Below are 27,458 nucleotides of genomic sequence, written 5' to 3'. Positions count from 1 at the left end.
TTTGAGGTTGCTGTGAACTATGATGACACCACTGTACTCTAGCCTGAGTGGACAGAGCAAGACCCTTCCTCAAAAAAAAAAAATTTTTTTTTCTAGAGATTGGGTATGTTGCTGCCCAGGCTGGATTTGAATCCCTGTACTAAGGCAATCGTCCCACCTCGGCCTCCTCAGTAGCCGGCATTACAGGCACATGCCACCATGCCTGGCAGGAAATACTTTATCTATATTTAGATTTCATAAAATGTACAGATGAAAAAGTAGATTTAACTTATTGAAAATATACATAAAGTTTTTCCAATAGCTGAAACAATTGTCAGCTTTTAAATTTAAATGTAAAATAATTAAAAATTAAGCAGTTAAAAATTCAGTTCCTCAGTTGCACTGGCCAAATCTCAAGAGTCTAATAGCCACATGTGGCCAATGACTACTTCCGGGCAGTGCAGATCTAGAAAGTTGAGGCAGCACTTAATTGACATGTTTAAACTCACACAGGGTATAACCAGCCACTCAGGGACATGTTTCATTCCAATCGGGGGCTTAACAGTAAGATTTTTTTTTTTTGCATTAATTCTTTATTGTGCTCTTCCTAGAGCTGATGCAATTCATTTCTACCCAGGAGTAGTAGAGAGTGAAGAGGGCCGGGCGTGGTGGCTCACACCTGTAATCCTAGCACTCTGAGAGGCTAAGGTGGGAGGATCGCTCAAAATCAGGAGTTTGAGACCAGCCCAAGCAAGAGCGAGACCCCGTCTCTACTAAAAAAATAGAAAGAAATTAGCTGGACCACTAAAAATATATATATAAAAAAATTAGCTGGGCATGGTGGCGCATGCCTGTAGTTCCAGCTACTCGGGAGGCTGAGGCAGGAGGATCACTTGAGCCCAGGAGTTTGAGGTCGCTGTGAGCGAGGCTGACACCACAGCACTCTAGCCAAGGCAACAGAGTGAGACTCTGTCTCAAAAAAAAAAAAAAAAAAAAAAAGAGAGAGAGAGATTGAAGAGCTTGAGAAACACTATAAATAAATAATCTGATAATGGTTATTAAGTGAAACTAGAAAGCCGAGATTTCATTCTTAACCTTAGAAGTTGATGCCAAGAAGGTTAAATGGGATTGCCATTGTCACATTGCAAATGAGGTGCAGCATTGAGAAAATGAAACCTCCTTGTGAAAACTTTTGAGGGATTCAGTTACCAAAGAAAGTATCTCCCAACCCTGACCCATCAAGGTAACCATTTCTTTCAAAAATACTTCTTGGAAGTAATTTTATCTAAAACCTAAGAATATCCTGAACAAAATCGGACCTGGCTGAAATCTGAAACCGAACTTGGACATGTGTGGCTACTGAGCTCTCGAAATGTGGCCAGCAGGACTGACGGACAGAATTTTTCATTTTGTCTCATTTTAATCAACTTTAACTTAAAAATGGATACTCAGTTCAGTTGCTGGGAAACCTCTGTGTTTATCAGGAATACTTTGGGGAATGTGAATCTGCTTTTTTTCATCTGTCAATTTTATGAGCTCCAAATACATTCTCATTCTATCCATCACTAGAGGACTATATTTCTGTGTGCCGGGCACGGTGCTCAGCCCCAGGAATATACCAGAGGCCGAGATTGTGCAGGCTCTGCCCTCGTGGAGCTTAGGGTAGAGCAGGGACCACCGCCCACAGCAGCAAGGCATCTGGGGGCTACAGCAGGAAGTTCAGAGCTCACCAAGAACCAAGCAGAGCTGCCTGCCCTGCAAGGGAGGGCAAGAACTGCTGCGATCCTGCAGAATTAGGTGCGTTAGGAAATCTTGATTTTCATGATGCCAAAAGAATTCCCTGCTCTAAATTAAGATTTACCAGATAACACAGACCCAGCTCGTTCATGCATAGAAAAATGAACTTCCACCAACATCTGATCCAAACATAAGACTACTCATTCTTCATCATATAATTTTTTTCTACAATAGCAAGCACATCTTTGGACTTCCCAGCATCATATAACTTTTTTTGGGTTCCATACAGTCAACAAGGTAGATGCTTAATTGTCTTGAATAAAAGAAGTATCTATACTTCAGTGAGTTTTCAAGACCAGTTCCCTATTCATTGGTAGTCACTCTACCCAAATAGTGGGCAGAGATTAAATATATAAATCAACTTTCCTCTGCGTCATAAGAAACCCTGGACACAGGGTTATTTGGCCAATGATGCTGATAGTTCAATTTCAAAGAGTCATTTATCAATGTAAAACTGTTACAGTACCTTTCGAATAGTTCTATGATCCTTTTCTGACTTCTCTTTCAGACTTATATATTCATCTTCTGTAAACAAAAGGAAAAAGAGGCCAACCATGAAATTACAAGCTTATGGCCCCTGTATTCAGACGGCCAGCTTCAAGGCAGACCGTGAGCCACTGGCAGGCATGGTGGACTCAAGTCCTAGCAGGACTGTGACCTTCACAACTGCCCTTGACATTCACAGCCTTCTTCCTGCTGTTCAGACGCCTGGTCAGATAGAGATTAAGAAGTAAGTTCAAGATCCAAGTGTGGCTGAGGGCTAAAAGCTTTTCATCAATACTAGCAAGGGACATTTTGCTGTTAGTCACAGCCAATACAAAGTGCTTTAGCAGGTGGCACTTTATGACTCAATAAGAGCCACCAAAACCTGAACAAGCCTTCCCATACCACATCGGAAGAGAATGGAACCATACTGGCATGGTACAATTTTATATTCAAGGGATACTATCATATATCTCATTTTAGGGATGTTTTATGATACATTTTTTATTGCCTGCTCATTGCTTTTCATACTGCAGATTAAGAACAACATTACATAATTAACATAAATACAAAGATAACAGTAAAGTGAAACAATACTTTAAAGGGCTATAACGTGGGTGATATAAATGCAACTTTCACCAATGTTTATGGTATGAAAGAAAAGAGATGTAAAGCATACAAATGAAATTTTGTATTTAAATTGTGTATCAAAAATTGAAGATAATTCGTACTCGGTAGCATATTTTTCTGCAGGGCTAACTCGGTTTCTCTACAAAGCATATTCCAACAGGTATTCCTAAGTTTAGATGATCAGTGAAGCATATAAAACAAATCAGTAAAAGTCTGTATCTGTTTATAATATTTCTAAGTGAAGTCAAGCACTCAGCACCTTTCTGCAAAGACCAATGTTTGGCTTGAAAAAAAAAAAACACCCTGAGTTAGCATGATCTGGCTTAGGAGTACGATTATAACTCTATCCCCTCTTCTAAGCAAGGAATGCTATCTTAAATGAAAAAGCAAAAATGGCTTTTTCAAATTGATGTTTTAAATATAGACAACCAAACAAGTGTATGCTTGGCAAAGCCGAACCTAGTCATGAATTTTATGAAGTGCCCAATGTATAGATTTTTCTCACAAGCGATTGCAAAATGTTACCTAATATTGAATATTCGTTTATATTGCTTCGGACTTCCTCCTCCAGCTCTGAGATGATTTGAACCAGTTTCTCCACTTCCAATTTGTACTCCAAATTTTCCTTTTCCAGGATTAACTTTGCAGCGATGGTCTCTTTGGCCAAGGAGCCCTGCAAGATGGGGAATTGCATGTTCCTAAGCAGGGAGCCGGGCATTTAAATATGCAACGCAAGGACAATGCAGATACAGAAGCGCTATCATATAATTTTCTGAATTCTATTACACACTTATAATATGAATAGTAAAAAGGAAGGCTACATAGAGCTTACTGGAAGAAAGGCTACAGTAACATTCTGTACAAAGCCCCCAACACATGGGGACACTTTATTGACGGGAATAATGCATATCATATTGTTTGTGTGCCCTCATCATTCAGGTCAATTCATTACGGAGGCTGCGTCCGGGCAGGCAGCTGGGGCCTGTCCACCCACACGTCCCTCTGTGTGTGTCTGTCGCCGGTAACTAGGCAGGCTGGGGAGCTCAGGACGGGCAGCGCCAGGGGGTGGCAGAGTGCACGGCTAAGGAGGGGGGCCTTGTTGCCTTTGTGGCATTTCCCAGTGTCAGCTCTGCCAGTGTCAGGAGGAGCACATCACATGTCAAAGCGGTGACGTTTTCAGGCTGGGAGCCGCATGGAGTCCTTCAGGCACTAGGATATCCCCACAGTTGGTTTTCTGCTGGGCGGAGGAGCCACCCAGAGGCAATTCATATTCTGAACATTAACATGGCTTTGCATGCCTGTCACCCGGGGACTGTGCAGGCGTTTAATGCTATTGAAGACTTCGGTTTAAATCTCTATGCAAATAGTGATTACCTTGTAAGAAGGTTTCAGGATAACTTACAACAAAAGACTTTAAAGTTATAGTTTTAGTAAAGCAAACTCATTTACATTTTTATTATGTGCGTCTTTTGTTTAAATCTTGCCACGTCTATTATGGGAGAGGCTTTTTCTTACGCAATGGAAGCTTATTGGGACAGCTACTCTTTTTTTCTTCTTCTTCTTCTTGTCTGTTTCAAAGCTATTGAAAACATCTGAATATACTCCCTTATGGTTGTTTAGATTTTACTGCCACACATTTTTTTTTAAAAAAAATTAAGATGTAATAGGTTGAGGAAGCTAGTGCAGAACTTTAGTCATCATTGTGATAAAATATTAGACTGATTATGCAGTCTTAGCACATTAAAGAGTCATTATATTATTATGCCAAAGATGGAAGATTCTACATGCTTTGCTTCAAAATTACGATAGCCACTAAAAAATGCTTTTGAACTTTAATCTTCAAGTGAACTATAACATTCTTTTCGCAGTAATTCCATGATTGCAAGTAAATAAGAATAAAATCTGCCCTCAAAAACAAAATCATTTCTCTCAATGTAGTGTTTTCCTTTTGGAAATATACTTTTATTTAACTTTAGGGATATGTGGAAATAAATTGTTAAAATGTTTTCCCCGTGATCATAATGTTTCCAACGAAAAATAAGTGGTTGGAATGTTTTATAGTATGTTCATAAACTTAAGAAATTAGTGAATGAAATTATATATGGTATATTTATATATCAGTTAATAGTATTTAAAATATGTTGTTAAATTTTGCACTAAGCTCAATTACAAAGCTTCACGATTTTGATTCAGCATTTCATTTGAATTATTTGAGCCCAATTCATTCTTAACTAATGAGAACTAACAAATCTAGTAAGTAGTTAATAAACAACAGTTTCCTTAATAAAGGAAGAATCCCAGTCATTAATTTCTCGTCCCACATTTTTCAATTGGAGACGATCACAGAATGCATTTATAGACTAAAAGGATTTTTTAAAGCAAATGAACAAACAAACAATACTGGTCTTAACAGGCTTAAGCACACATTTCCTAAGAGTGGCAGAATATGAACAGCCACAGAGGGTTACATAAACCCCTACCATCATAAACTAAAGAACTATTTGAATTAATCCCATGAAGTGTAAAATTTACAAGTGGTAGCAGCTAATGCCTGAATACGTTTCCTAAGAATCTCTTTGTATGAAAGCAGAACGCCAGGAAAACACATTCAATTTGAGGTTTTTCCTACACATATCAATCCACAGCCCCTGTTCTCGTGAGGGTAACCTTTAGCTCTGTCCCCACCATCTGTCAGCTGCGGGAACTGCAAGTAATTAACTATTCAGACGCCACAGCGAGGAGGACACTCATTAGCAAAATGAACAAAGGGGTAGTTCTGGGCGGCTACGGTCCTCTGTTACACTCTGAGTGGCAGGTTTTGTGGTGCTGTTCCTTCTGCCATCTGCCCACACTGCAAGTTTTGGCTTGCACAAACCGCAAGACTTCTCTAAAATAAACTGCATTAATAAAACAACGTTAAGAAGGATGCAGATCATTAAAAGGCAATTCACTGGGTGTAGTTATTTAAAGTTACATTATGCTCTAAGAGAGATTGTGTGTGATCCATGATCACTATGGAACTTTATAAGGGAACATGCCAATCTCAAAGTTTTTCTATCATATTATAAAAACTAGGACTTCAGGTGGCGGCATGGTGCATTTTCTCTTGTGCATACCCATAAGACATGCAAAATTACTGTTTCCAGGTTTCAGAATCCCAAATTGAATCTTGAAAGAATCGGGTCTGGAAACAGGTGTCACCAAGAGCCAACGTGTGGTCTGTGGACCTGGAGCCTCAGTAGCACCTGGGAACTTACTGGAAATGCAGAAGTCTCAGGTCCCAGCCTGGACTTGCTATGTGAGAATCTGCATCTCACAAGATCTGCAGGTGATTCGTAGGAGCGGTAAAGTCTGAGAAGTCCTGGTTCAGAGCAGTTTACGTGCTTTCTCGGCCATTCTCTTCTGCGATACTGGCGTCTCATTCTGCGGGCTCCACGTACCGTACTTGGACATCTCAATTTGGTGCTGGGGGAGGGGTGGAGTTCTGATGCATGCCCATGACTTGCGACAGTCACAGAGAAGAGCAGGTGCTTGCCCAATGAGTGACAACCAGGAAAGTGGCACACCGGGGCAGCGCAGCCCTGCAGAGCTGCCACTCTTGAATGACAGCCCTGTTTCAGAGCTGTCAGCGACAAGCAGATCCGCTCAGCAATGGAGGGTGGATGGGTGATGGCCACATGGTGCATTCGTGTTGGGGTAAGAAAGAAAAATGAAAAGTCTATTCAAAACGCCAACTGCAACTGAAATTAAAACACATGCGCGTGCACACACACACACACACACAACTCTGCCGGGCTAACTGCCTTTATAAATTCTCAAGGGGATTAGTCAACGGCAGGCTGGGAGAGCTGGTGACTACAATGGCATGCAGCTGAGTCACACTGGTTTCCCACAGAATAAAACCTGAAAATCTTATCCCTTGAGTGAAGTTAGTTGCTCCTGGAAAATTCAGCACGGCGGATCTTCCTGCCTGGGCATGATGCTTCTGTAAATCAAAGAGCCTCCCTTTCTGGCCTCTATTCTGTCCTAAATATAACCTCAACTAACTGTCTATTAAACTTTCTTTTCCTGTTACATTCTTATCACATTTCTCTCAGAAACAGAGGAAGAGAGAGACCATGAGTACTTATTAACTATCAAGCTACTTATGTAATTCGATGACCAGTGAGAATGAACTAGACAACTTTAGAGAAACAAAATAAAGCCTGTTCAACAGTTACATGTGGATAAAATAAATAAATAAATAAATAAAGCCTGTTTATTTCAGGTTTCTTCCAGTTATTTCCATTGCTACTTTGACATTTTTAATTGTTTCTCCAGATTCTGTCTTTCAAATCTAATTCCCGATACTTGGCATCTCAAGGGGGGTTTTATTACCACTAGAGGGGGCAGTTGTATAAGATGAAATTTCAAATTAAAAAGATCGTCTAGAATTGAAGCACCATGGAGTAAAGATATATAACTCTTATGCACCCATAATAATTAAAAGTAATAAAAAAGACCAAAAAAGTATTTTCTATAAGTTCATTTGATAGAACCCATGATCTGCTCTGTGGCGTGCGGGTCTGAGTTCTGGAAACATACCCTGGTGTGCTTTCCATCACCTTCAGCCAGGAGGGGAGGCCAGGGCCACATGCTTTGTTGGGGTCCCTGGAAGGAACCTTATCCCCTGTTCATCAGAGTGACCTCTCCTTCCTCAAATCGTGGTGTGCTTGCAGAAATCCTAATGTGGTCTCACTGGGGGTAAATTACAGTGGGATAACTAGGGTGTCGTGGATGCCATCATGAGCCCAGACAACAGCCTGCTTCCTTCCGCATGAGCCGGCTGAAGCCTCCCCTTGCTGGCCTCCTCCCAAGACACAGCCCGTCCTCATTCTTTCCCCAGAACGTCCAGACAGACCAGTTACCAGTTGAGAAAAACACTTAGAGGTGTAAACATTTCAGAAGTGTAGGGAGTTCTCTTACCAAATTGGGGTATTCTCAGCAGTCCAGATGTCTGTCTGGTAGATTTTATGGAACATAAACCAGATGGTTATCGGGACCTGTGCATTGCCTCCTAATAACTAGAATATGCACATGAATCTTTCATCAAAGGACTCAAAGCAACTCACATTCCATACAGCAAGTAGCCTTGCCATAACTCTACCTTAGCTAGGCATGTGCCACTCTGCAATTCACAAATGGGAAATGAATAGATCGAAAATGCCTTGCCCCATCTACACTGAACATCTTTGGCCAAAGCAGGATTAAAGGCTATTTATTATAGTTTTTACTCTTTTCTATTAAATTATTTTCTCCAAAATAAGAAAGTAAGTGTTGAAAGTTTTTAAAAAGTAAATGCAAAAATTGGATATGCCTCTTACTCCAAGACAATGAAACCATATGAAAAAAATTAATATTCACTTTTATTAGATCTATGTAAAGACACAATACTATATTGCTTAGAAGGCACTCAGTTTTTTTCCTAGAAGATAAAGAATTCTAACAGGTTAACAAAGTAAATACTCCTTCACCAATTAGTAAACAAGGACGTTTAGGCCGGGCACGGTGGCTCATGCCTGTAATCCTAGCACTCTGGGAGGCTGAGGCGGGCGGATTGCTCGAGGTCAGGGGTTCAAGACCAGCCTGAGCAAAATTGAGACCCCGTCTCTATTATAAATAGAAAGAAATTAATTGGCCAACTAATATATATATATATATATATATATATATATATATATATATATATAATTAGCCAGGCATGGTGGCACATGCCTGTAGTCCCAGCCACTTGGGAGGCTGAGGCAGCAGGATTGCTTGAGCCCAGGAGTTTGAGGTTGCTGTGAGCTAGGCTGGCGCCACGGCACTCACTCTAGCCTGGGCAACAAAGCGAGACTCTGTCTCAAAAAACAAAAAGGACCTTTAATTCATTATCTCTCATAACCTTAAAGTTTTCTATAAGAATACTAGCATGGGACTTAGACAAACCATAGATTGTTCTTAAAGGGACCAGCAACCCACAATTGTTTCTTCCTGGTGTTGACGTTTTCATGTAGAACTTCCCAGGTTTTCCTGTGCACATGTCAGTATTTCTATGTGTGTATATTCTTATGTTTTAAAATATCAATATGTTAAAACAAAACATAACATAATCTATATACTATATCATAATCTATACATTTTATATATTCATATATATAGATTCTTTACAACCTTTAATTCTCACTATAGAGCATAAAGCTCCACTCTGTATATGGGCTTTGGATTCAGGTGGACCTCCTCCATTCACACGCCATCTTTCCCATTTACTGTGTGTCTGTGGAGAAGTTACTTAACCACCCTGTTTCTACTTCCTCACCTGGGAACCTAGCTGTAAGAACGGGAAGAGACGCCACTGAGGAAGCATCTGGTAGCTGGTATTCACTAGATTTGTATTCCTTCCAGGTTCTGGCATCTCTGTTAGCCTTTCCGAATCAAATGATCAGCTTGTTGCTCTTAGAACCTAATAATAAAACCCTCTCTAGCTCTGGACCGCGATTGGTGCTGAGACAGCTGGTGGTTCCGAGCTGACACGAGATGGAAATGAATTCACTCTCAGGATCCACACTTTCCAGAGCCCTTACGATTCTCCTCTTTGGCAGGAGTTTGGGCTTTCCTTTCTGCTTTCTTGCTTTGTCCAAGCAGTAGAGCAGCCCCGGGCTCCCAATGCAAAACTGGGAGAACCAACGAGGAAAACCCTCTGAGATTTTCCTTCTTGATGTTTTTTATTCGAAGGTCATCCTGTTCCAACTTGGCTTCCTGAAAACTACCACTCAGAAAGGCGAGCTTTGTGTCTTTCAAACAATCTTGACTGAAGAAAGGGTGGGAGTTTTCAGAATCACAACAAAAACCCATTTGCGACTCTTCTAGAGTACGAAATTTTTTTACAGTGGGAGGCTGGTTATTTTATTTCCATTATAAATAAAAGTTGAGAACAGTCACATCACTCCTATTCATATTATTTTAGGTTTTCTAGAAAAGGCCACTGAACAGAAAAGTGCTGGACTGGCTTATATTACAGAGAGGTGCCCAGTTGAGTTTCATTTAGTCTCAATCCAAGCTTTTAGCTACTATGACTCTATTTACACATATTAAAATTAATTATTCTTTGCCTTAAAACTTACAAATTTTGGAAGGGGGAGGAGAGGATGGGTAAATTCACACCTAATGGGTACAATGCACACTATCTGAGTCATAGACACACAATTTTGACTCAAACTGTTCAAAAGTAATTCATGTAACCATTCATGTAACCAAAACATTTGTACCCCTGTAATATTCTGAAATAATAAAAAACTTACAAATTTTGGAAATCCAAATTCTTCATATTGCTCTATTTCATTTTCTAATTCCTTAATAATGTCTTCTTTTTCTCTCAGTTTTCTTGACAAAATATTTATTTTGATAACATTTGCATCTTGGGAAGGAATCAAATCTTCTTCAACCTCAAAGAATTGCTGAGGGGGGGGAGGGGAAGCAGCATGAAAAATTAGACACTAAGCTAGCACCACCACAAAGCATTTTGTGTTTTATTTAAGCAACTGCCTTATGAAGTTGGTTATTTTTGTAGCTTGAACACCACTTTACCGAACAGCTTTATACTGAAATATATGCTTAAGGTATCATGAGAAATAGCAAAATATCATGCTATAAGACACATAGTTTATTATATTACTCTAATTTTACCAGCCACACAAATAAGAATAGTAGAGAGCAAGATGGTAGATGAGGGCCCCATGTATATTCCTCCTCAGCATCAAGAATTTGGCAGCCGGCCGGGCGTGGTGGCCCACGCCTGTAATCCTAGGACTCTGGGAGGCCGAGGCAGGAGGACTGCTCAAGGTCAGGAGTTCGAGACCAGCCTGAGCAAGAGCGAGACCCCGTCTCTACTAAAAATAGAAAGACATTAATTGGTCAACTAAAAATATATAGAAAAAATTAGCCAGGCATGGTGGCACATGCTTGTAGTCCCAGCTGCTTGGGGAGGCTGAGGCAGGAGGATCACTTGAGCCCAGGAGTTTGAGGTTGCTGTGAGTTAAGCTGATGCCATGGTACTCTAGCCTGGGCAACAGAGTGAGACTCTGTCTCAAAAAATAATAATAATAATAATTTGGCAGCCATCCATGAACAAAAGTGCCTTTGTGGGAAGTTTGGGACCCAGGCAGGACATTGCAAAACCTTGGTGGAACCCCAGACTGTTGGGAAGGGCAGGATCACTGACTGTGGTCCCACGTACAGACCCAGAAATGGCCTCTTTCTTCTGTGAACTTGACTACAACCCTGTCCGGCCTGGATCCTATCACTAGAGCAATCCACCGAGAAGCCCAGGACGAGTCACATTCAGCTGTTTCTCCGCTGACAGCTGTGGACCCTGAATTGCCCCGTAACTCAGCTAAGGCCCACTCCGCTGCGCTTGCAGAGCAGCCCTGCCTGCTCAGGAATCCACCCGGCGTCATGCCCTTCCATGCCCTTGGAGAAAGCTCAGCTTGCCGACCTCAGACCCACGGCAGCTCTTGCAATGGTTGTGTCACTTGGCCTCAGGCCAAACAGCAATGGAGCAACTCATTCGCTCAATAGATTGGAATGGAGATGTTGACAGAAAGAAGTAGCCTTTCCTTCCTTCCTTCCTTCCTTCCTTCCTTCCTTCCTTCCTTCCTTCCTTCCTTCCTTCCTTCCTTCCTTCTTTCCTTCCTTCCTTCTCTCTCTCTTTCTCCTTCCTTCCTTCCTTCCTTCCTTCCTTCCTTCCTTCCTTCCTTCCTTCCTTCCTTCCTTCCTTCCTTCCTTCCTTCCTTCCTTCCTTCCTTCCTTTCTTTCTTTCTTTCTTTCTTTCTTTCTTTCTTTCTTTCTTTCTTTCTTTCTTTCTTTCTTGTCTTGCTTTGTTGCCCAGGCTACAGTCAGTACAGTCAGTGCCGTGGCATCAGCCTAGCTCACAGCAACCTCAAACTCCTGGGCTCAAGCAATCCTCCTGCCTCAGGCTCCCAAGTAGCTGGGACCACAGGCATGCACCACCATGCCCGGCTAATTTTTTCTATGTACATTAGTTGGCCAATTAATTTCCTTCTATTTTTAGTAGAGACGGGGTCTTGCTCTTGCTCAGGCTGGTTTCGAACTCCTGATCTCTAGCAATCTGCCCGCCTCGGCCTCCCAGAGTGCTTGGATTACAGGCGCGAGCCACTGTGCCCAGCCTAAGTAGCATTTCTTGACAGCTTATTTTAAGAATTTAGGTGCTTACTATTGTAGTCCTTACTTTGAAGAAAACAAGTAAGAAATGTTTTAAATGTAGATAATATTACTTATTTCCAGCATATAAAAATCTAATTTTCAACACCATTGTTCAAAACCATAGGTCCATTTTGGACCCTTTGGGGAACTACAAAAGAACTACTTTATTTTTATTGTGTTCATTACTAATATTTGGGTACATGCACATATAGTAAAACTAATAATATCTGCTAATATACTTAATATATTTCAAACAGTTAGATTTACAAACTAAAATTCTTCTAATACTACATGATAAATACCAGGAGATTGAGAAGAAGAACATTATATAGGGCTGGAATTAAGAGTTAGGCTCTAGGCCAGGTGCAGTGGCTCATGCCTATAATCCTAGCACTCTGGGAGGCCAAGGTGGGAGGAGTGCTTGAACTCAGGAGTTTGAGACCAGCCTGAGCAAGAGCGAGAACCTATCTCTACTATAAATAGAAAGAAATTAGTCAAACAACTAAAAACAGAAAAAATCAGCTGGGCACGGTGGCAAGTGCCTATAGTCCCAGCTATTCGGGAGGCTGAGGCAGGAGGATCACTTGAGCCCAGGAGTTTGAGGTTGCTGTGAGCTAGGCTGACGCCACAGCACTCTAGTCCAGGCAACAAAGTGAGACTCTGTCTCAAAAAAAAAAAAAAAAGAGAGGCTAGGAACATGGCATTGATATATTCTATACAGCACAAAAGAAAAAAATTAGTATATGAATGTGCAGTAGAATTAAAAAGAGTGAAAATAGAATGATCTGGATAACAATATCAGCTTTTTAAATCTAGTGATTGTAAAGAACTGTATTGCTTATGGAGATCTATTCTTCGCATCTATTCTCATCTATGTTTACAGCTCAAACCCTCTGCCAAGGTCAAGACACGTTCATTCCACTAGTGCCCTCCGTGTTCCTGGGCATCTCGAATTCAACGGATCCAAACAGAGTTCAGCATCTTCACAGCCATCCTTTTTGCGACTGATTAACAGCAGCACAAGACACAAGCCTATTTTAAGCCCCTTGTTCTCCTTCCCCAACTCATGAAATCTGTTCAGTCCACTCCCAAAGCTCTTCCAAACCCATCAGCTCCTTCCCTGCTCCACTCCAACCTTAGTCCTTGCCTTGTTCATCAGGACATTATCAAATCTCACGCCTAGCCTCCCTGTCCCTTGTTCCCTCCCTCCAGTCCCTACCCTTTGGCCAAATGATCTTCCTAAATTGCAATTCTCCCCATCTCCCTCGGGCTACATCCACCCCCTTTAGCACGGTATGCAAAACGACACCCTTGGTGACCTGCCACCAGCTTTCCTGGCTAGCGAATCATGCCCGTCTTCTCTCCTCTTTCCCCCACCCAGACTGGGCATTTTATTAGCTATACTTGGCATGCAATTTCTCCAAAACACCGTGGTGCCACCAGTCTCAGTGCCTTCGTGCTTGGGAGTTTCGCCCCTAACCCACCTAACAAGCTGTTGCTTGTCAATTTAGCAAAGTGGCATTAGACCAGCGCTGCCACTTAGTAGCTTTGGGACTTTGAACAAGTTTCTCAACCCCCCCATGCCTCAGTGTTATCATCTGTAAAATGGGACTGATAGTACCCGAATTGCGCCTCTGTAGCCTTTCTCTATCTTGGAAACACTCTTCTTGGGTGGCTTTATGAGTTATTTATTTGCTTGCTAACTTTTATGTTCTGAATATGATGGGTTTATTTTATTCTTCATCTTCACCAGCCTGCCTTCAGGATGGGCTTGGCTCCTCTGGGCTTAAGGGAAGGAAGGCCACAGTTCTTTGCAAAAACAAAAGGTTTCACTTTTGATATTTCATAAAATAATTGTAAGGTCCAAACATAATAGATTTCATTTGTCTTCATCTCCAGGAATGTTCCTGATGTTTTACTGGAGCTGACGAAATGAGTCGGACTCCACAGGAGTTAAGCAGAAAGAAATTTTATTTTTCTTCCCCACCCCTTCAAATCGGGCCTCTGATCTCGTGTTGCTCATCTTTTAGAAGAACTTTCAGGAAGGTGTCATGGGTTTGTTATTAAAAAAAAAAACAAAAACTTAGATAACAACTTCAAACTGAATGATGACAACAAAAATAGAATAAAAGAAAGAGCGATAATAGGAAGAAAGAAAAATATCAAAACAAAAACAATAACCCAAACCCAAAAGGAGCCCCCCAAATCCCAGCCTAGCCAAGTCTCACCCGTTAACACGCCCTTCCTCCCCAGCTCTGGCCATCTTAGACTTGGCAGCCTGCAGTGGAGAAGGGTTGAGCTTGGCTTCCTTTTATTTGTACAATTTGAGATCCTCCAAGAGTCAGGTGCAGAGGAGAGGGAGAAAAAGTAAAGTGACAGAAGCAAGTGTCAATTGACAGATAGTAGGCCGGGCGCGGTGGCTCAAGCCTGGAATCCTAGTTCTTTGGGAAGCCGAGGTGGGCAGATTGCTCGAGGTCAGGAGTTCGAAACCAGCCTGAGCAAGAGCGAGACCCCATCTCTACTATAAATAGAAAGAAATTAATTGGCCAACTAATATATATAATAGATAAAATTAGCCGGGCATGGTGGCACATGCCTGTAGTCCCAGCTACTCGGGAGGCTGAGGCAGGAGGATCGCTTGAGCCCAGGAGTTTGAGGTTGCTGTGAGCTAGGCTGACGCCACGGCATTCACTGTAGTCTGGGCAACAAGGCAAGACTCTGTCTCAAAAAAAAATTGACAGATAGTGGCCTGCTGCTTTGGTTCCCGGGAGAGTCCCTCCTGGACCCACGGATGGACGGCAGAGCCTTCCACAGGGGTGGTGACTCCCCTGGCCTCTGGCCCAGGATCTGCCCCTCTGTGGGGTCCTGTCCCCTGTCCAGGTGCACCTTGTCAGCCGGCCTCTGCTGTCATCCTTAGATTTGTTCTGGCAAGTCCTGTCCTCACGGTCCTCAGACGCAGGGACTCTTGTCAAGCTCTCCAAGTGGGTCACGACTCCACTCTTACTTGAGAAATGCTCCCTTGCTCTCTCCCATTTAGGGGTCCTCACTGTTCTCCCCAAAACCGCCCTCCTGACCAGACTCATCCACTCCCAAATTTAAGAATCTCTTGCATTTCCTGTAGGTGGGCGATGGGCTAATATTACACTAGCCAGTTAAGCAGCTCCACAAAGTTCCAGAACATTCTGCATAGAATGCTACGCTCACACCTCACTTTTCAGCAGCATTTTGCTGCCTGCCTTTCAGGCTCCAGATGACAGAGAGCCCAGAGCCCCATTTTCACATCCTATCCTAGGGTGGCTTCCTAAAAAAGCATTACATTTCTAGTTTAAATGTCAACCTACTCACGCAACCTCCTGTCCTTCATGGAGGTTCCTCCTGACAATTCAAGCTGACGGGGCAGCTGGCACCCAGCTCTTAGGCCCTGAGTGTGACTCGGTCCCACCAGGCTGCACAAGCCACCCCACAAGCCACCCCACAAGCCACCCCACCAAATGCCAAAGTTTGAGATTCCAGCTCGGGCTCAGCGGCACTGTCTACACAGTTCCTGCTGCTCAAGGAGGACGTTTTTGGAATTTCAATTGTCTCATTAACTTTCTAAAATAAAATTTCTGCATTTGGTGGCATCCCTCTCATTAAGGTTCGGCTGGCATGCAATATTTAAAGCAGGGAAAAATTATTCTGTGAGCATTTAGATTTCACTGTGGCCGTGTTGGGTGGGGCCCACGTCCACTGCGTGCTTCCAAGGCCAAGCCAAGAGCATGGGCGCTGAAGCCGGAATGCCTCGGTTTGAATGCTATTAATACCTCTGCCGATTGACAGCTGTGTGACGCTGGGCAAGCTGCTTAACCTCTCTGTGTTTTGGTGTCTATCAAATGTGAATAACAATAGTACAATGAGTTAAATACCTGCAAAGTTCTTAGAATGGTGCCTTGCACATATTTACTATTATATTAGAGCTTGTGAAATTACTATGATGTTTGGTACAGAAATTATATGTCCGTATTACTGCCAAAAAGGGATTCTGTAGTTTTCTCAGTGCTATCCTATCAGAAGGCGCCGGATTTGTTGATTTGTCTTATTACTGGCGGCACTAACTTTTATCATGTGGTTAAGATGGTGTCAGTACCAAGTTTCTCCACTGTAAAGTTAATTCATAAGTACTCATGCTTATTAATTAATACATGTTATTCATTAATACATATTTATACTCAAAGTATTAATATGTGTCCTTAATTAATATATATTTACACTCAAAGTATGAATATGTATTTTGCCTGGTGATATTTTAGTACTTCTGTAAGATAAATCTTTCCCTTCCCTTATATTTATTTATTCATTCATTTATTCACTTATAACAGTGTGAACTCATGGCTTACTATTTTACTAAAATCATTACAATTCCTAATTATCATTATTTATTTTGATGCGTGAATTTTCCCAAATTGCCCAGGGAAGGACTCCCCTATAAGGTGACTCGTGTCTCCTTTTGACATGTCTTCATCATTTGTTGAGTATTTCCTTGCTTCTGTTACAACCAAATATTACAGGTACTTCTTCCATTTTCCCTGACATAGGCCTGGAGTTGTCGTCCATTTCCCCAAAAAAACCCTGGTTGCTCTGAGTGTCAAAGGGTATTTAAAAACTAAGAGCTGAATGCCAGGTGTCTCATGGCTATAGGGTGTCATTGCCTCAGCCCTCTTCACAGACAGAATTAGAAAATACATAAATGGATGTGGACACATACAGACACACACATACACCTATATATTCACATCTCGCTAGCTATATCTGTGATGATTAATTTTCTGTGTCAACTTAGCTAGGCGCGGCGACCAGATAGTTGGTCCAATGTCAGTCTAGATGTTGCTGGTATTTTTCAGATGAGAGTCACATTTCAATTGTAGACTTTGAGTAAAGCAGATGACCCTCGTACCTCCACCTTCAGAGAAAAAAACTGAGAACCCCCCAGGAAGAAGAAATTCTGCCAGCAGACTGTCTTCTGACTCAGGCTGTCACATCAACTCTTTGCTGGGTCCCAGCTAGTGGCCTGCATTGCAAATTTTGGACTTGTCACCACCCACAATGGCGGGAGCCAATTTCTTAAAATCTTTCTTCCTCCTCCTCTTCCTCCTTTCTCTCTCTCTCTCTCTCTCTCTCTCTCTCTCTCTCTCTCTCTCTCTCTCTCTCTCCCCCCCCCATCGGTTCTGTTTGTCTAGAGAACTCCGATTAATACAGTACCTGTATCTAAAGACGACAAGGTCATGTCAATACCTCCAAGTGCGACCTAACGCCCGTGTGTATCATGGCCCGTCTCCTTCCCGTGACACAAGCCCTGCTGAGGCAGGAAGAAAACGCTCCCATCATGCTCAGCGCCACGCACGTCTGCTCGTCCTGCCCATCTGCAGCCGCCCTCCTGGCCCTCCTGACCCGCTGCCCCACCGAGCGCTGGGCTGTGACACGGCGACATGGGAAGGGAAAGGACGCAGGAACACGTCTTCGATCTATTAATTCACAAACACAAGAAAATGTTATTTTGGACTTTCTTTTGGTCTTGCAAGAAAAATTAATATTTGCACCTTCATGTCCTCTTTGGCGTTTGAGAGTAGAAAAGGGTTTATGTTCAAAGTTGGGGCATGACTCTGTCATTAGCTTCTTGTTTTTAGAGTAATTGTATAATGTCATTTGATCTCGTGTGCAAAACCTCTTGATAGGTGATAGTGGACAGCACCACTGGGCGTGACCTGGGGTGAGAATAGACTAGGAAGTCAATTCTCAGTGTTGGGTACAAAGTGACTGTTATTAGCATTCTCCAAAGAACAGAACCAGTAGGATATAGATATAAAATAGATAGACAGATAAGAGGTGGCTTATCAGGGGAACGGGCTCACGTGATCATGGAGGCTGAGAAGTCCCATGCGGTGCCCACTGCAAGGCAGAGACCCAGAGGCGCCAGTGGCATGGCTGGGTCCAAGGCTGATGGCCTGAGAACCAGGAGGGCCGCTGATGCCAGTCTCAGAGTCCAAAGGCTGCAGAACCTGAAGCCCTAACGTCCAAGGGCAGGAGAAGATGGATGCACGAGCCCCAGTAGAGAGCGAGCGAGAGCAAATTCTCTTTGACTTTGCTTTTTTGTTCTATCCAAATCCTCAGCTGATTGCACGGTGTCTGCCCTCATGGGGTGAAGGTGGAACTTTCTTCCTCAGTCCACTGATTATAATGTCGATCACTTCCAGAAACACACTCCCAGACATACCCAGAAATACAGCTGACCCTTGGGTGGGGGATGGGGGTGCAAACCCCTGCATAGTCAAAAATCTACATAAACTTTGACTCCCCCAAAATAGCCTACTGCTGACTGGAAGCCTTACTGATAACATAAATAGCTGATTAACACATATTTTGTATGTTACATATGTTATAGGCTGGGCACGGTGGCTCACGTCTGTAATCCTAGCACTCTGGGAGGCTGAGGCGGGAGGATCGCTTGAGGTCAGGAGTTCAAAACCAGCCTGAGCAAGAGCGAGACCCCATCTCTACTATAAATAGAAAGAAATTAACTGATCAACTAATATATATAGAAAACATTAGCTAGGCATGGTGGCGCATGCCTGTAGTCCCAGCTACTCGGGAGGCTGAGGCAGGAGGATTGCTTGAGCCCAGGAGTTTGAGGTTGCTGTGAGCGAGGCTAACAAGGCACTCACTCTAGCCTGGGCAACAGAGCGAGACTCTGCCTCCAGAAAAGAAAAAGAAGATTGTAAGAAAGAAAAAACATATTAACTATTCATTAAGTGGAAGGTGGATCATCATAAAGATCTTCACTCTCATCATCTTCATGTTGAGTAGGCCGAGGAGGAGGAGGAGGAGGAAAAGGAGGAGTTGTTCTTGCTGTCTCAGGGGTGGCAGAGGCAGAAGAAAATCCACATATTAGTGGACCCACACAGTTCAAACCCATGTTGTCCAAGGATCAGTCGTGATACTTTACCAGCTATCTGGGTATCCGTTAATCCAGTCAAGTTGACCCTGAAAACTAACTATCACAGTGACCTTGGAGTTAAATGTAAATAAAATAATGCACTCTTCTAACCCAATGCAGAGTCTTCTAGGGCACCAGTGCACTCAGGACTCCCAGGGAAGCAGTGGTTGGTTTGGGGGCTGCATCAGGAAGGTGTAGTGGGGCTTTCCTGACAGATGGACAATCTCTGCACCAGGCGCAGACACACCCCTGGTTGATCACAGGCTAAATGGTCAAGTTCAATGTGTTAAGAGAAGATGAAAAATCCATTGAGTATTGCTTCCTCCCATGTGGTGACATCCTTCAGTGTAACATTCTTGGCTTCTCTCCACTCAATGATTCACCTTGGAATTATTCACTTTGAAAGAAGACATTTGGTCATACATTGGCCAAGCCCTGCCTGCCCCCCTTTTTCTTTGGGGCAATGGCTGCAGGAGCTCATGCTTTGCCCTGGCAGGAGGAGACTGCCTGTGCCCACTGTTGCCCGTGATGGGGTTGAGTCTGCCCAATTCTGGGGTTTAACATCAGGTAGCCTGCCACCTTCTCCCGTACCTGCTTTGTCAAGCAAACGGGTGGCCTCCATTTGACATTTTCTTAGCTGTATTTTCAACCTGTCTAGAACTTTTGTGGGGAAGTAGGGTCTTATTTATTGAGTCTCATAAATATGCAATAATTTCTATCTTTCAAAGTTGCAAATCTAAGCATGTCATAAAAATTGCTTGGGGGCAGGCGTGGTGGCTTAATGCTTGTAATTCAAGCACTTCGGGAGGCCAAGGCAGGAGGATTGCTTGAGGCCAGGAGTTCGAGACCAGCCTGGACAACAGTAAGACGCCATCTCTCCAAAAAAAGTTTTAAAACTGCTTAGAATTCTGAAATGATTCTTTGATGTCTTTGAGATAAAATATAAATGCCTTGGCTTAACTTTCCTGTTTCACCTCTCGCCACTTTCTGCAGATCTTTTGTCTTCCAGCTGTAGCAAACCACTGTCAGTTCTCTGTGCCGTGCATCGTACCCAATGCCTCCCTGCTGGTAAATAAACCACGTTCTCTGTTTTGTTCCTTTCTTCCCCAAACATGAATCATCCTCCAAGGCTCAGCACAGGAATTAGCTTCTCTCGAAAGTCTTCCTTAACTAGTCTCCCAAACTGTGAGGAAGAGGTGGGTAACCATTAGGTGCAAACCTCTGATGTGGACTATAATTGTGACTTTCTTCTCTGTCTTGACCACAGAACAACTCGAGGGCAAGGACTGCTTGTGTCTCTGCTACAAAATCAGATGATGGATAAATGGATCAACAACTGAGTTCTGTTATGTACACAGCTCTCTGCTAGGAGAAGAGTGAAGAGAGGAATACGACTCAGCCCCTGCCCTCCAGGGACAGTCTAGGGAAAGATCAATATGTAATGAATAAATGTGATACAGTTCAGCATGCCCATTATTCAGAGAGAACGAGCAAGGAGGAACATCACGTGAAAATTCCAGGGAGGCAACTAACAACTTAAGATGTGCAGAGAGAGGCAGGTGACCGCTTAGCGTCGCTGGCCTGTAAAATTTTTAGCCAAGAAATGGAAAGAGGTAAAAGTGTAAGGGTGTTCTGTGCCCTCCTAAGGGGCTTGAACTTTATCCTACAGGTATGAAGGAAACACTAAAGGATTTAAACGGGGGCAGGATGTGATCAGACTTGGGTTTGGAAAGACAGCTCAGATAGCTGGGCAGATGATGGACTTAATAAATTCCAGAAGGGATGAGAAGGCAACAGCCACAGGCCAGGCAAGTGATGCTGATGGTCTGAACTAGTTCAGAGGCAAGAAAATTAGAGATGGATTTAGGAGGTAAAATGGGCAGGCTTTGATGGCTCACTGAATATGCAGGCAGATTTGTAATTTATTGCTGAGTAACAGTTTACCACACATGCAGTGGCATAAAACACACACACATTTATTATCTTACAATTTCATGTGCAGCTTCTGCTCAGGGTCCTGATTACAAGGCTGTAATTCGGTGTTGTTTGGGGCTGTGGTCTTATCTGAGGCTCAACTGGGAAAGGGTCTGCTTCCCAGCTCGCTCAGGCTGTTGGAAGAGTTCCTATTCTTGCAGCTACAGGACTGAGGGCTTCAGTTTCTTGCTGACCTCAGTTCTTTGCCACGTGGAGTCTCCCAACATAGCCTCTTGCTTCCTCCAAGCCAACAGAGGAGAGAGAGACTCTAGCAAGAACGCTGCTATACTCTTATGGAACATAAATCACATACAGCCCTCCATCTTTGCTGTATTCTGTTGGTTGGGAGCAAAAAGTAAATGGATTTAGAAACTTGCTCCTTAGCTGAAAAAAAAAGTGCAGGTGCTTGTGTCCTTAACTGGTCTCCAGAGGGCAGCAGAGAGTCGTTTGCGTTGCCCTCCCTACCGAAAGTGTACACAATACTTGGGTTGTATCTACAACTCTCTTCTCTTCTTTCTTATGACTAAGCCTTGGCAAACTGGGTGGCCAGGATTAGGAAGGCTGTCTGAGGTCATGGATCAAGGCGATGCCAACAAGCCAAAGGAAAGATTCAAATAATGACTTTAATTTAATATAAACAAATTTTTCATTAGATAAGGCAACTAACCACAATTAATACACTGTTGGTTAAGCATATCTAGCCAGCACATGTTTATGAAAAACTGATAAACATGAAGAATTTAATTCTGTCATGATTTTCTGTCCCTAGAAGTATAAAAAGTATATACAAAGAGTGATATTCATTATTCAGCCATATTTTTTGAACATTTGATACACATTAGAAATGCATTACTGTCCCAGAAATTGCTGAAGACCCTAAGGACTATAAAAGCATGTTTTTAAAAAATCAGAGAATTCTTACTTACCCTCCACCTGCAGACAAAAAGGATTCTGGATAAGACAGACTCAATGCATCTATGAGCTGACAAGGAAGTAAGGAATATTTAGACCCAGGTTAAGCAAATGCAGAAACCCAGGGAAGTACGCACAGCACTGAGCTGGCCTCATTTGCAGGGCATTGCTAAACCAGGTAAATTTGAGCTTTGGCTTGCAACTCTGTACAGGGCAAAGGGGAGAAGAGACCACTCATAGGTCTCTTCAGAGCCATGATTCTAGATAATGGGAGACCACCCCGTTAAAGTTGGGACACCAAAGGGCCAGCCTTCCAGTGTAAGAATGAACTAGAAGTAACCCCCTGGAACCCTGCACCCACGCCCACCCCACTGCCCTGGAACGGGCTCCAAAGGGCAAACATTCCGAGATTATAAGGCTGAAGCTGCACGGTTTCTTTGGCCCTCGACTTGGCAGTTGCGTGGCTTCCCTTCCTCCACATCCTGTGCTTATAAGCAAGTCACTAAGGCCAGCTTCGAGTCAAGGGAGGGGAATTAGACTTCACCTTTGATCAGACAGAAGCAAGGCAATGTTGCAGAAGAGCAGGTGAGTGGGAGATGGTGTCAAGGCCAACTTTGCAAGCAGGACGACGGCACAGAGTCACAAGGGCTGCTGACAGAGCAACCCCCCCCGGGATGTTTTCCCTGCAAGTAACTAACAGCCAACTAACAGTGGCCTGAACACCGAGGGGCTATCATCTCATGAATAAACGGGCAAGAGGTAGGGCAAGTCCAGGTTACTTTATTGCTCATGATGTCACCAGGGACCCTGCTGCTCTGTGTCTTTCCTCTTTGCCATCTCACACATCTAGAGCATCTCAGTCCTTGGTCCCAGTGCGCGACAGCGATTCCAAGAATCAGAAGGAGACGTAACAATGTCAAGCAAAGAAAAAGAAAGACGTTCCCACCCATGAGTCCCTTCTATTTTATTTTTTATTTTAATAAATTATTTTTTATATAAAAATTTAATATTTTCTTTACTTTTTTTTTTTACAGTGCTTTACAATCCATCTGATCAAAGAGTCCCTTTTAATTAGGAAGAGTAACCTGCCCCCAAAACCTCACGGCCACCTCAGACTCAGGTCCCACTGGTCAGGGACCTGACTTTGCTCACGCCTGCGTCATAGCTGAGAAGCAACCTGGGAGAGAAGGAATCTAACATTTTGGCTTCTGTCGTAGGAAAAGCCTCTGCTAGTAAGAAAAAGGAGTGGGGAGAATGATGTTTAGCAAGCAGCACCACTGTCTGCTACAGGTAGAGGTAACCATTCATGCATTTAGCAATATTAGTAGCTGGGGTTGTTAATTATGCACCAGGCACGGGACAGAGGGACAGTGCCACAGCAGGAAGGCAGACGACATCCCTTCCCTCACAAGGCGTACAGCCTGGCACGGAACAGGGACACTTAAGCAACGACATTATTAACCACAAATGTGCTCAGCGCTAATGGAAAGACATATGCAATCAGTGTGCAATTGGCTGGAAGTATAAAATATTTCTTTCTGGAAGTTTATTGAAATCAAAGGTGAGATTATAGTGGTTTTTTTTTTTTTTGGAGACAGAGTCTCACTGTGTTGCCCTGGCTAGAGTGCTGTGGCATCAGCCTAGCTCACAGCAACCTCCAACTCCTGGGTTCAAGCGATCCTCCTGCCTCAACCTCCCAAGTAGCTGGGACTACAGGCATGTGCCACCATGCCCGGCTAATTTTTTTCCATATAGTTTTAGTTGGCCAATTAATTTCTTTCTATTTTTAGTAGAGACGGGGTCTCGCTCTTGCTCAGGCTGGTTTCAAACTCCTGACCTTGAGCGATCCACCTGCTTCAGCCTCCCAGAGTGCTAGGATTACAGGCATGAGCCACCACGCCCGGCCGAGATTATAGTTATAAATACTAGAAGAAGCACAAGGTCCTTACTAATTCTAAAAATATTAATTGAAAATATGAATTTTCCCATTGTGAAGAGGAGGGAAGCACTATGTCTGGCAGATAGAAGTGTCCCCATCATTAGAAAAGTTCTTCCATCCGGGGTCAGGGGCTGTTCACTGGAATTAACCACAGACCCCATGAGATCTCTCTTAGGACGATCTGACTTTCTTCTACCCAACCGTGTCCTCACCAAACAAACTTTGGATTACTTTCATACCTGCCCAGGTGCTTGGATACCAGATTAGAATTTTCCAGTTTCTGAAAAGTTTGATCTGTCATCATAAAGGTTACTACTTTGGTAAATTTAACATGAGCATGGAATAGTCTTAGGCCTGATCCCTCTGGGATGACCTGAAAATTGAGGAAACAGACCTTCAAAGCTAAAAAGACAGACTGGGAACCCAAAGTGACCGCCACTCGATGCACTCACAGGAACCTAGCCTCGCCCACGATGCCACCAAAAACCCACCTTGTACAGTCCTTTCAGGATAGCTATGGCATCAGCTAACTGCTGATAGAAGCATTTTCTCATGTGATCCTCATTCTGAAAATCAAAAATAAATACAATAAGCACCACAATGTATTTCCAAATATGACTCACACTTACGAGGGAGGGACTCATGCTAAAAAAATAATATCATCGAAATCATCACAATCTGTTGAAAACTTCAATTTATAATCATTTCTTCCTCACTACGGCTATTATAACACATTCAATTTTTACTTATACTTAACCAAAAGCAATAGAGAGATCATATCGATAAAATACATACAACCTGAACACTTCATTTCATCTTACATATCAAGTAAAGTCTTTTAGTGCCTTCCTAGAACTGCTTTTAAGAGTAGTAAAATCCATTTGTGATTCATATCTTCTCATACTTGTGCTTTTTTGAATGGGATATGCCCACGAAAAGAAATCGAGAGTGGCTTATTTATATACTAGAGTTATTTTCTGATTAATCAAATAATTTGATTGTATCTGTTTGGGAAAATAATGAAAGATAGTACATGTTTAAAAAATATCTTTGATTCTGATATCAATTCTGATTCCAGCATGGAGTGTCAACAACAAACAGGCCTTAGAGACAGATAGGGTTGAATTTAAATATCACTGTGCCCCTTACTGTCTGATCTTCAGCAAGTTACTTAACCTTGGCAAGCTCGGTTTATCCGTAGATCAGGGATAATAGAATTTCCATTTTAGGATTTTGAGGGACTTACAGAGTAAATATATTTAAAAGGCTTAGCACAGTCCTTGGTATGGTGTAGTTAGCAAAAGATAGAGTTTTTCTACCTCTAACTCTCTAACTCCTGAACATGGCCCCCTCTTCCTCTCCTCCTTTTTTGGCTGTAAATGCTTGTCTCAATTCTCATAATACAAAATGTAAGCAGCAGATATTTTCAATAAAATAGCATTTCTCCAAAACTTAAAAATAAAAACAAAACTGGAGGGTTATTTTTTTTTAATAGCATCAAAATAATAGTGATGCTTGCTAATAACAGATAAGTATGCTACTCTGACCAAAAATTTTAGGAAATTCCTTGAAGCAGCAGTTTTTGTGTCTTTGGCTCCCACATAGCTGTTGAAGAACAAATAGGATGATATGAAACTATGGTTAAAGAACAGGAACTCAAGCATCAAGCTGTCTGGCCTGGAACCTAAGCTCTGCTGTTTTTTTAACTGGTGACCTTGAGCAAGTTAATTAAACTTTGTGTGCCCCAGTTTTCTCGTCTGTAAAAGAGGGGAAAGAATTTTACCTACTCCATAAGGTCAGGGTAAGGATTATATAAGTCCATATGCCAAGTACTTACAAAAGTTTCTGACACATAGCAAAACTCTATGTATGTATTAACTACTACATGAGGCATAACCTATGTAAATTAAATTGCCCTCATAAGTTCTAAATTCAAAACTGCAGCACATACACATCAAAGCAAAAGGTCAGTCCACACATAAAACAGAGGAAACGAGAGAACACCTACCCGTTGATGGTGTTTTTCAACCTCCATGATCCTGTCGTGTAGCACAGTGAAGAGACTCAAAGACTCCTCTTTAAGTCTGTCCTCAAACTTCAACTGAAGCAGTTGTTTGAGGAACCCAAAATCCACCTGGAGGGATTTAACAATCTAAAAATGGAAAAACATACATTACTGCAGAGAGGAAAGGCCTTCTGTGTAAAGATGCCAGCACCTTTTCCGGCGACAGGCACGGAACCTGGTCAGGCGACTGTCCCGTCCTTTGAGATGACATGGTACACCCTGGGAAATTCCAGCCACTGCATCTTAGGCTTTCAAAACAGCTGTTCATTTTCCAAACTAAGACATGCTCACGGATTCAGGAAAAGGAGGTTCCTGGCAGTTTCTTCCCATACAGAATAAAATATTAATATCTGTGCTAATAGGCCGGGCGCGGTGGCTCACGCCTGTAATCCTAGCACTCTGGGAGGCCGAGGTGGGCAGATTGCTCAAAGTGAGCTAGGCTGACGCCACGGTACTCTACCAGGAACAGAATGAGACTCTGTCTCAAAAATAAATAAATAAATAAAATAAATGCTACTTTGAGGCTGTATTTGGAGTGATGATAAGACTTTCTCTTCCCAAGAATGAACAGAAAAGTCATGGGATTTTTTAAAATTTCCATTCAGAGCAGGAGAAGATTAGCTAGTGACTATATTTTAAATCCGATGGCAAAATACATTATGTTTTGATTATTACCAATGATTCTTAGTCAACGCCTGTTTATATATTTAAATATTTGGGCTGGTAGATTCTAAACAAATGCTGTTTCTCGCTTATCTTTTCTGATCTGAAATCCACTTCTTGAAAACTCTACATGTTGGGATATGACAAAATATCTGTTAGCACAGATTTTTTTTTTTTTTTTTTTTTTGAGACAGAGTCTCACTTTGTTGCCTAGGCTAGAGTGAGTGCTGTGGCGTCAGCCTAGCTCACAGCAACCTCAAACTCCTGGGCTCAAGCGATCCTCCTGCCTCAGCCTCCCGAGTAGCTGGGACTATAGGCATGCGCCACCAGGCCCGGCTAATTTTTTTTCTATATATTTTTAGTTGGCCAATTAATTTCTTTCTATTTTTAGTAGAGACGGGGTCTAGTTCTTGCTCAGGCTGGTTTCGAACTCCTGACTTTGAGCAATCCTCCCGCCTCGGCCTCCCAGAGTGCTAGGATTGCAGGCGTGAGCCACCACACCCGCCAGGCCTCAAAGTAGCATTTAGAATTTGACCATTATGAGTTAAAATGCTTCCAGCTTCATTCAAAGGTAAGATTTCTCCTTGTGCTCCAAGATGAGGGCAGCAGGTGGCAGCTGCCTGTGTTTAAAGAAGAGTAGGATTCACCCTGGAGCTCTTTTCTCTCTCTTACCTCCTGCCCAGCACCCTAGTGGCAGTATCTCCATCAGGGGCCAGGCGGAAGGATAAATCCTGCTCTTACCTGGCGGGTGGCTTCACCTTGGTCCTCTGCCTGGGTGAAGCCCGAGCAGAAGAACTAACTTGTCT

General features: G+C 42.7%; 1 protein-coding gene across 1 annotated transcript in view; it reads right to left on the bottom strand.

Annotated features, from left to right (window-relative positions):
- C25H10orf67 (chromosome 25 C10orf67 homolog) overlaps positions 1-27,458 on the bottom strand; it is a 56,158-nt gene that overhangs the window by 10,101 nt on the left and 18,599 nt on the right. The window contains exons 3-7 of the mRNA XM_075997586.1: positions 25,933-26,076; positions 24,416-24,490; positions 10,092-10,364; positions 3,415-3,562; positions 2,243-2,301 (exon numbers count right to left, since the gene is read on the bottom strand). Coding sequence (XP_075853701.1) covers positions 2,243-2,301; positions 3,415-3,562; positions 10,092-10,364; positions 24,416-24,490; positions 25,933-26,076 — 699 coding nt within the window. The remainder of the gene's footprint in view (positions 1-2,242; positions 2,302-3,414; positions 3,563-10,091; positions 10,365-24,415; positions 24,491-25,932; positions 26,077-27,458) is intronic.

This window comes from Microcebus murinus, chromosome 25 (assembly GCF_040939455.1).
Source record: "Microcebus murinus isolate Inina chromosome 25, M.murinus_Inina_mat1.0, whole genome shotgun sequence".
In the NCBI taxonomy this organism is placed as follows: Eukaryota; Metazoa; Chordata; class Mammalia; order Primates; family Cheirogaleidae; genus Microcebus; species Microcebus murinus.
This window is presented reverse-complemented; position numbering and strand designations above follow the sequence as displayed.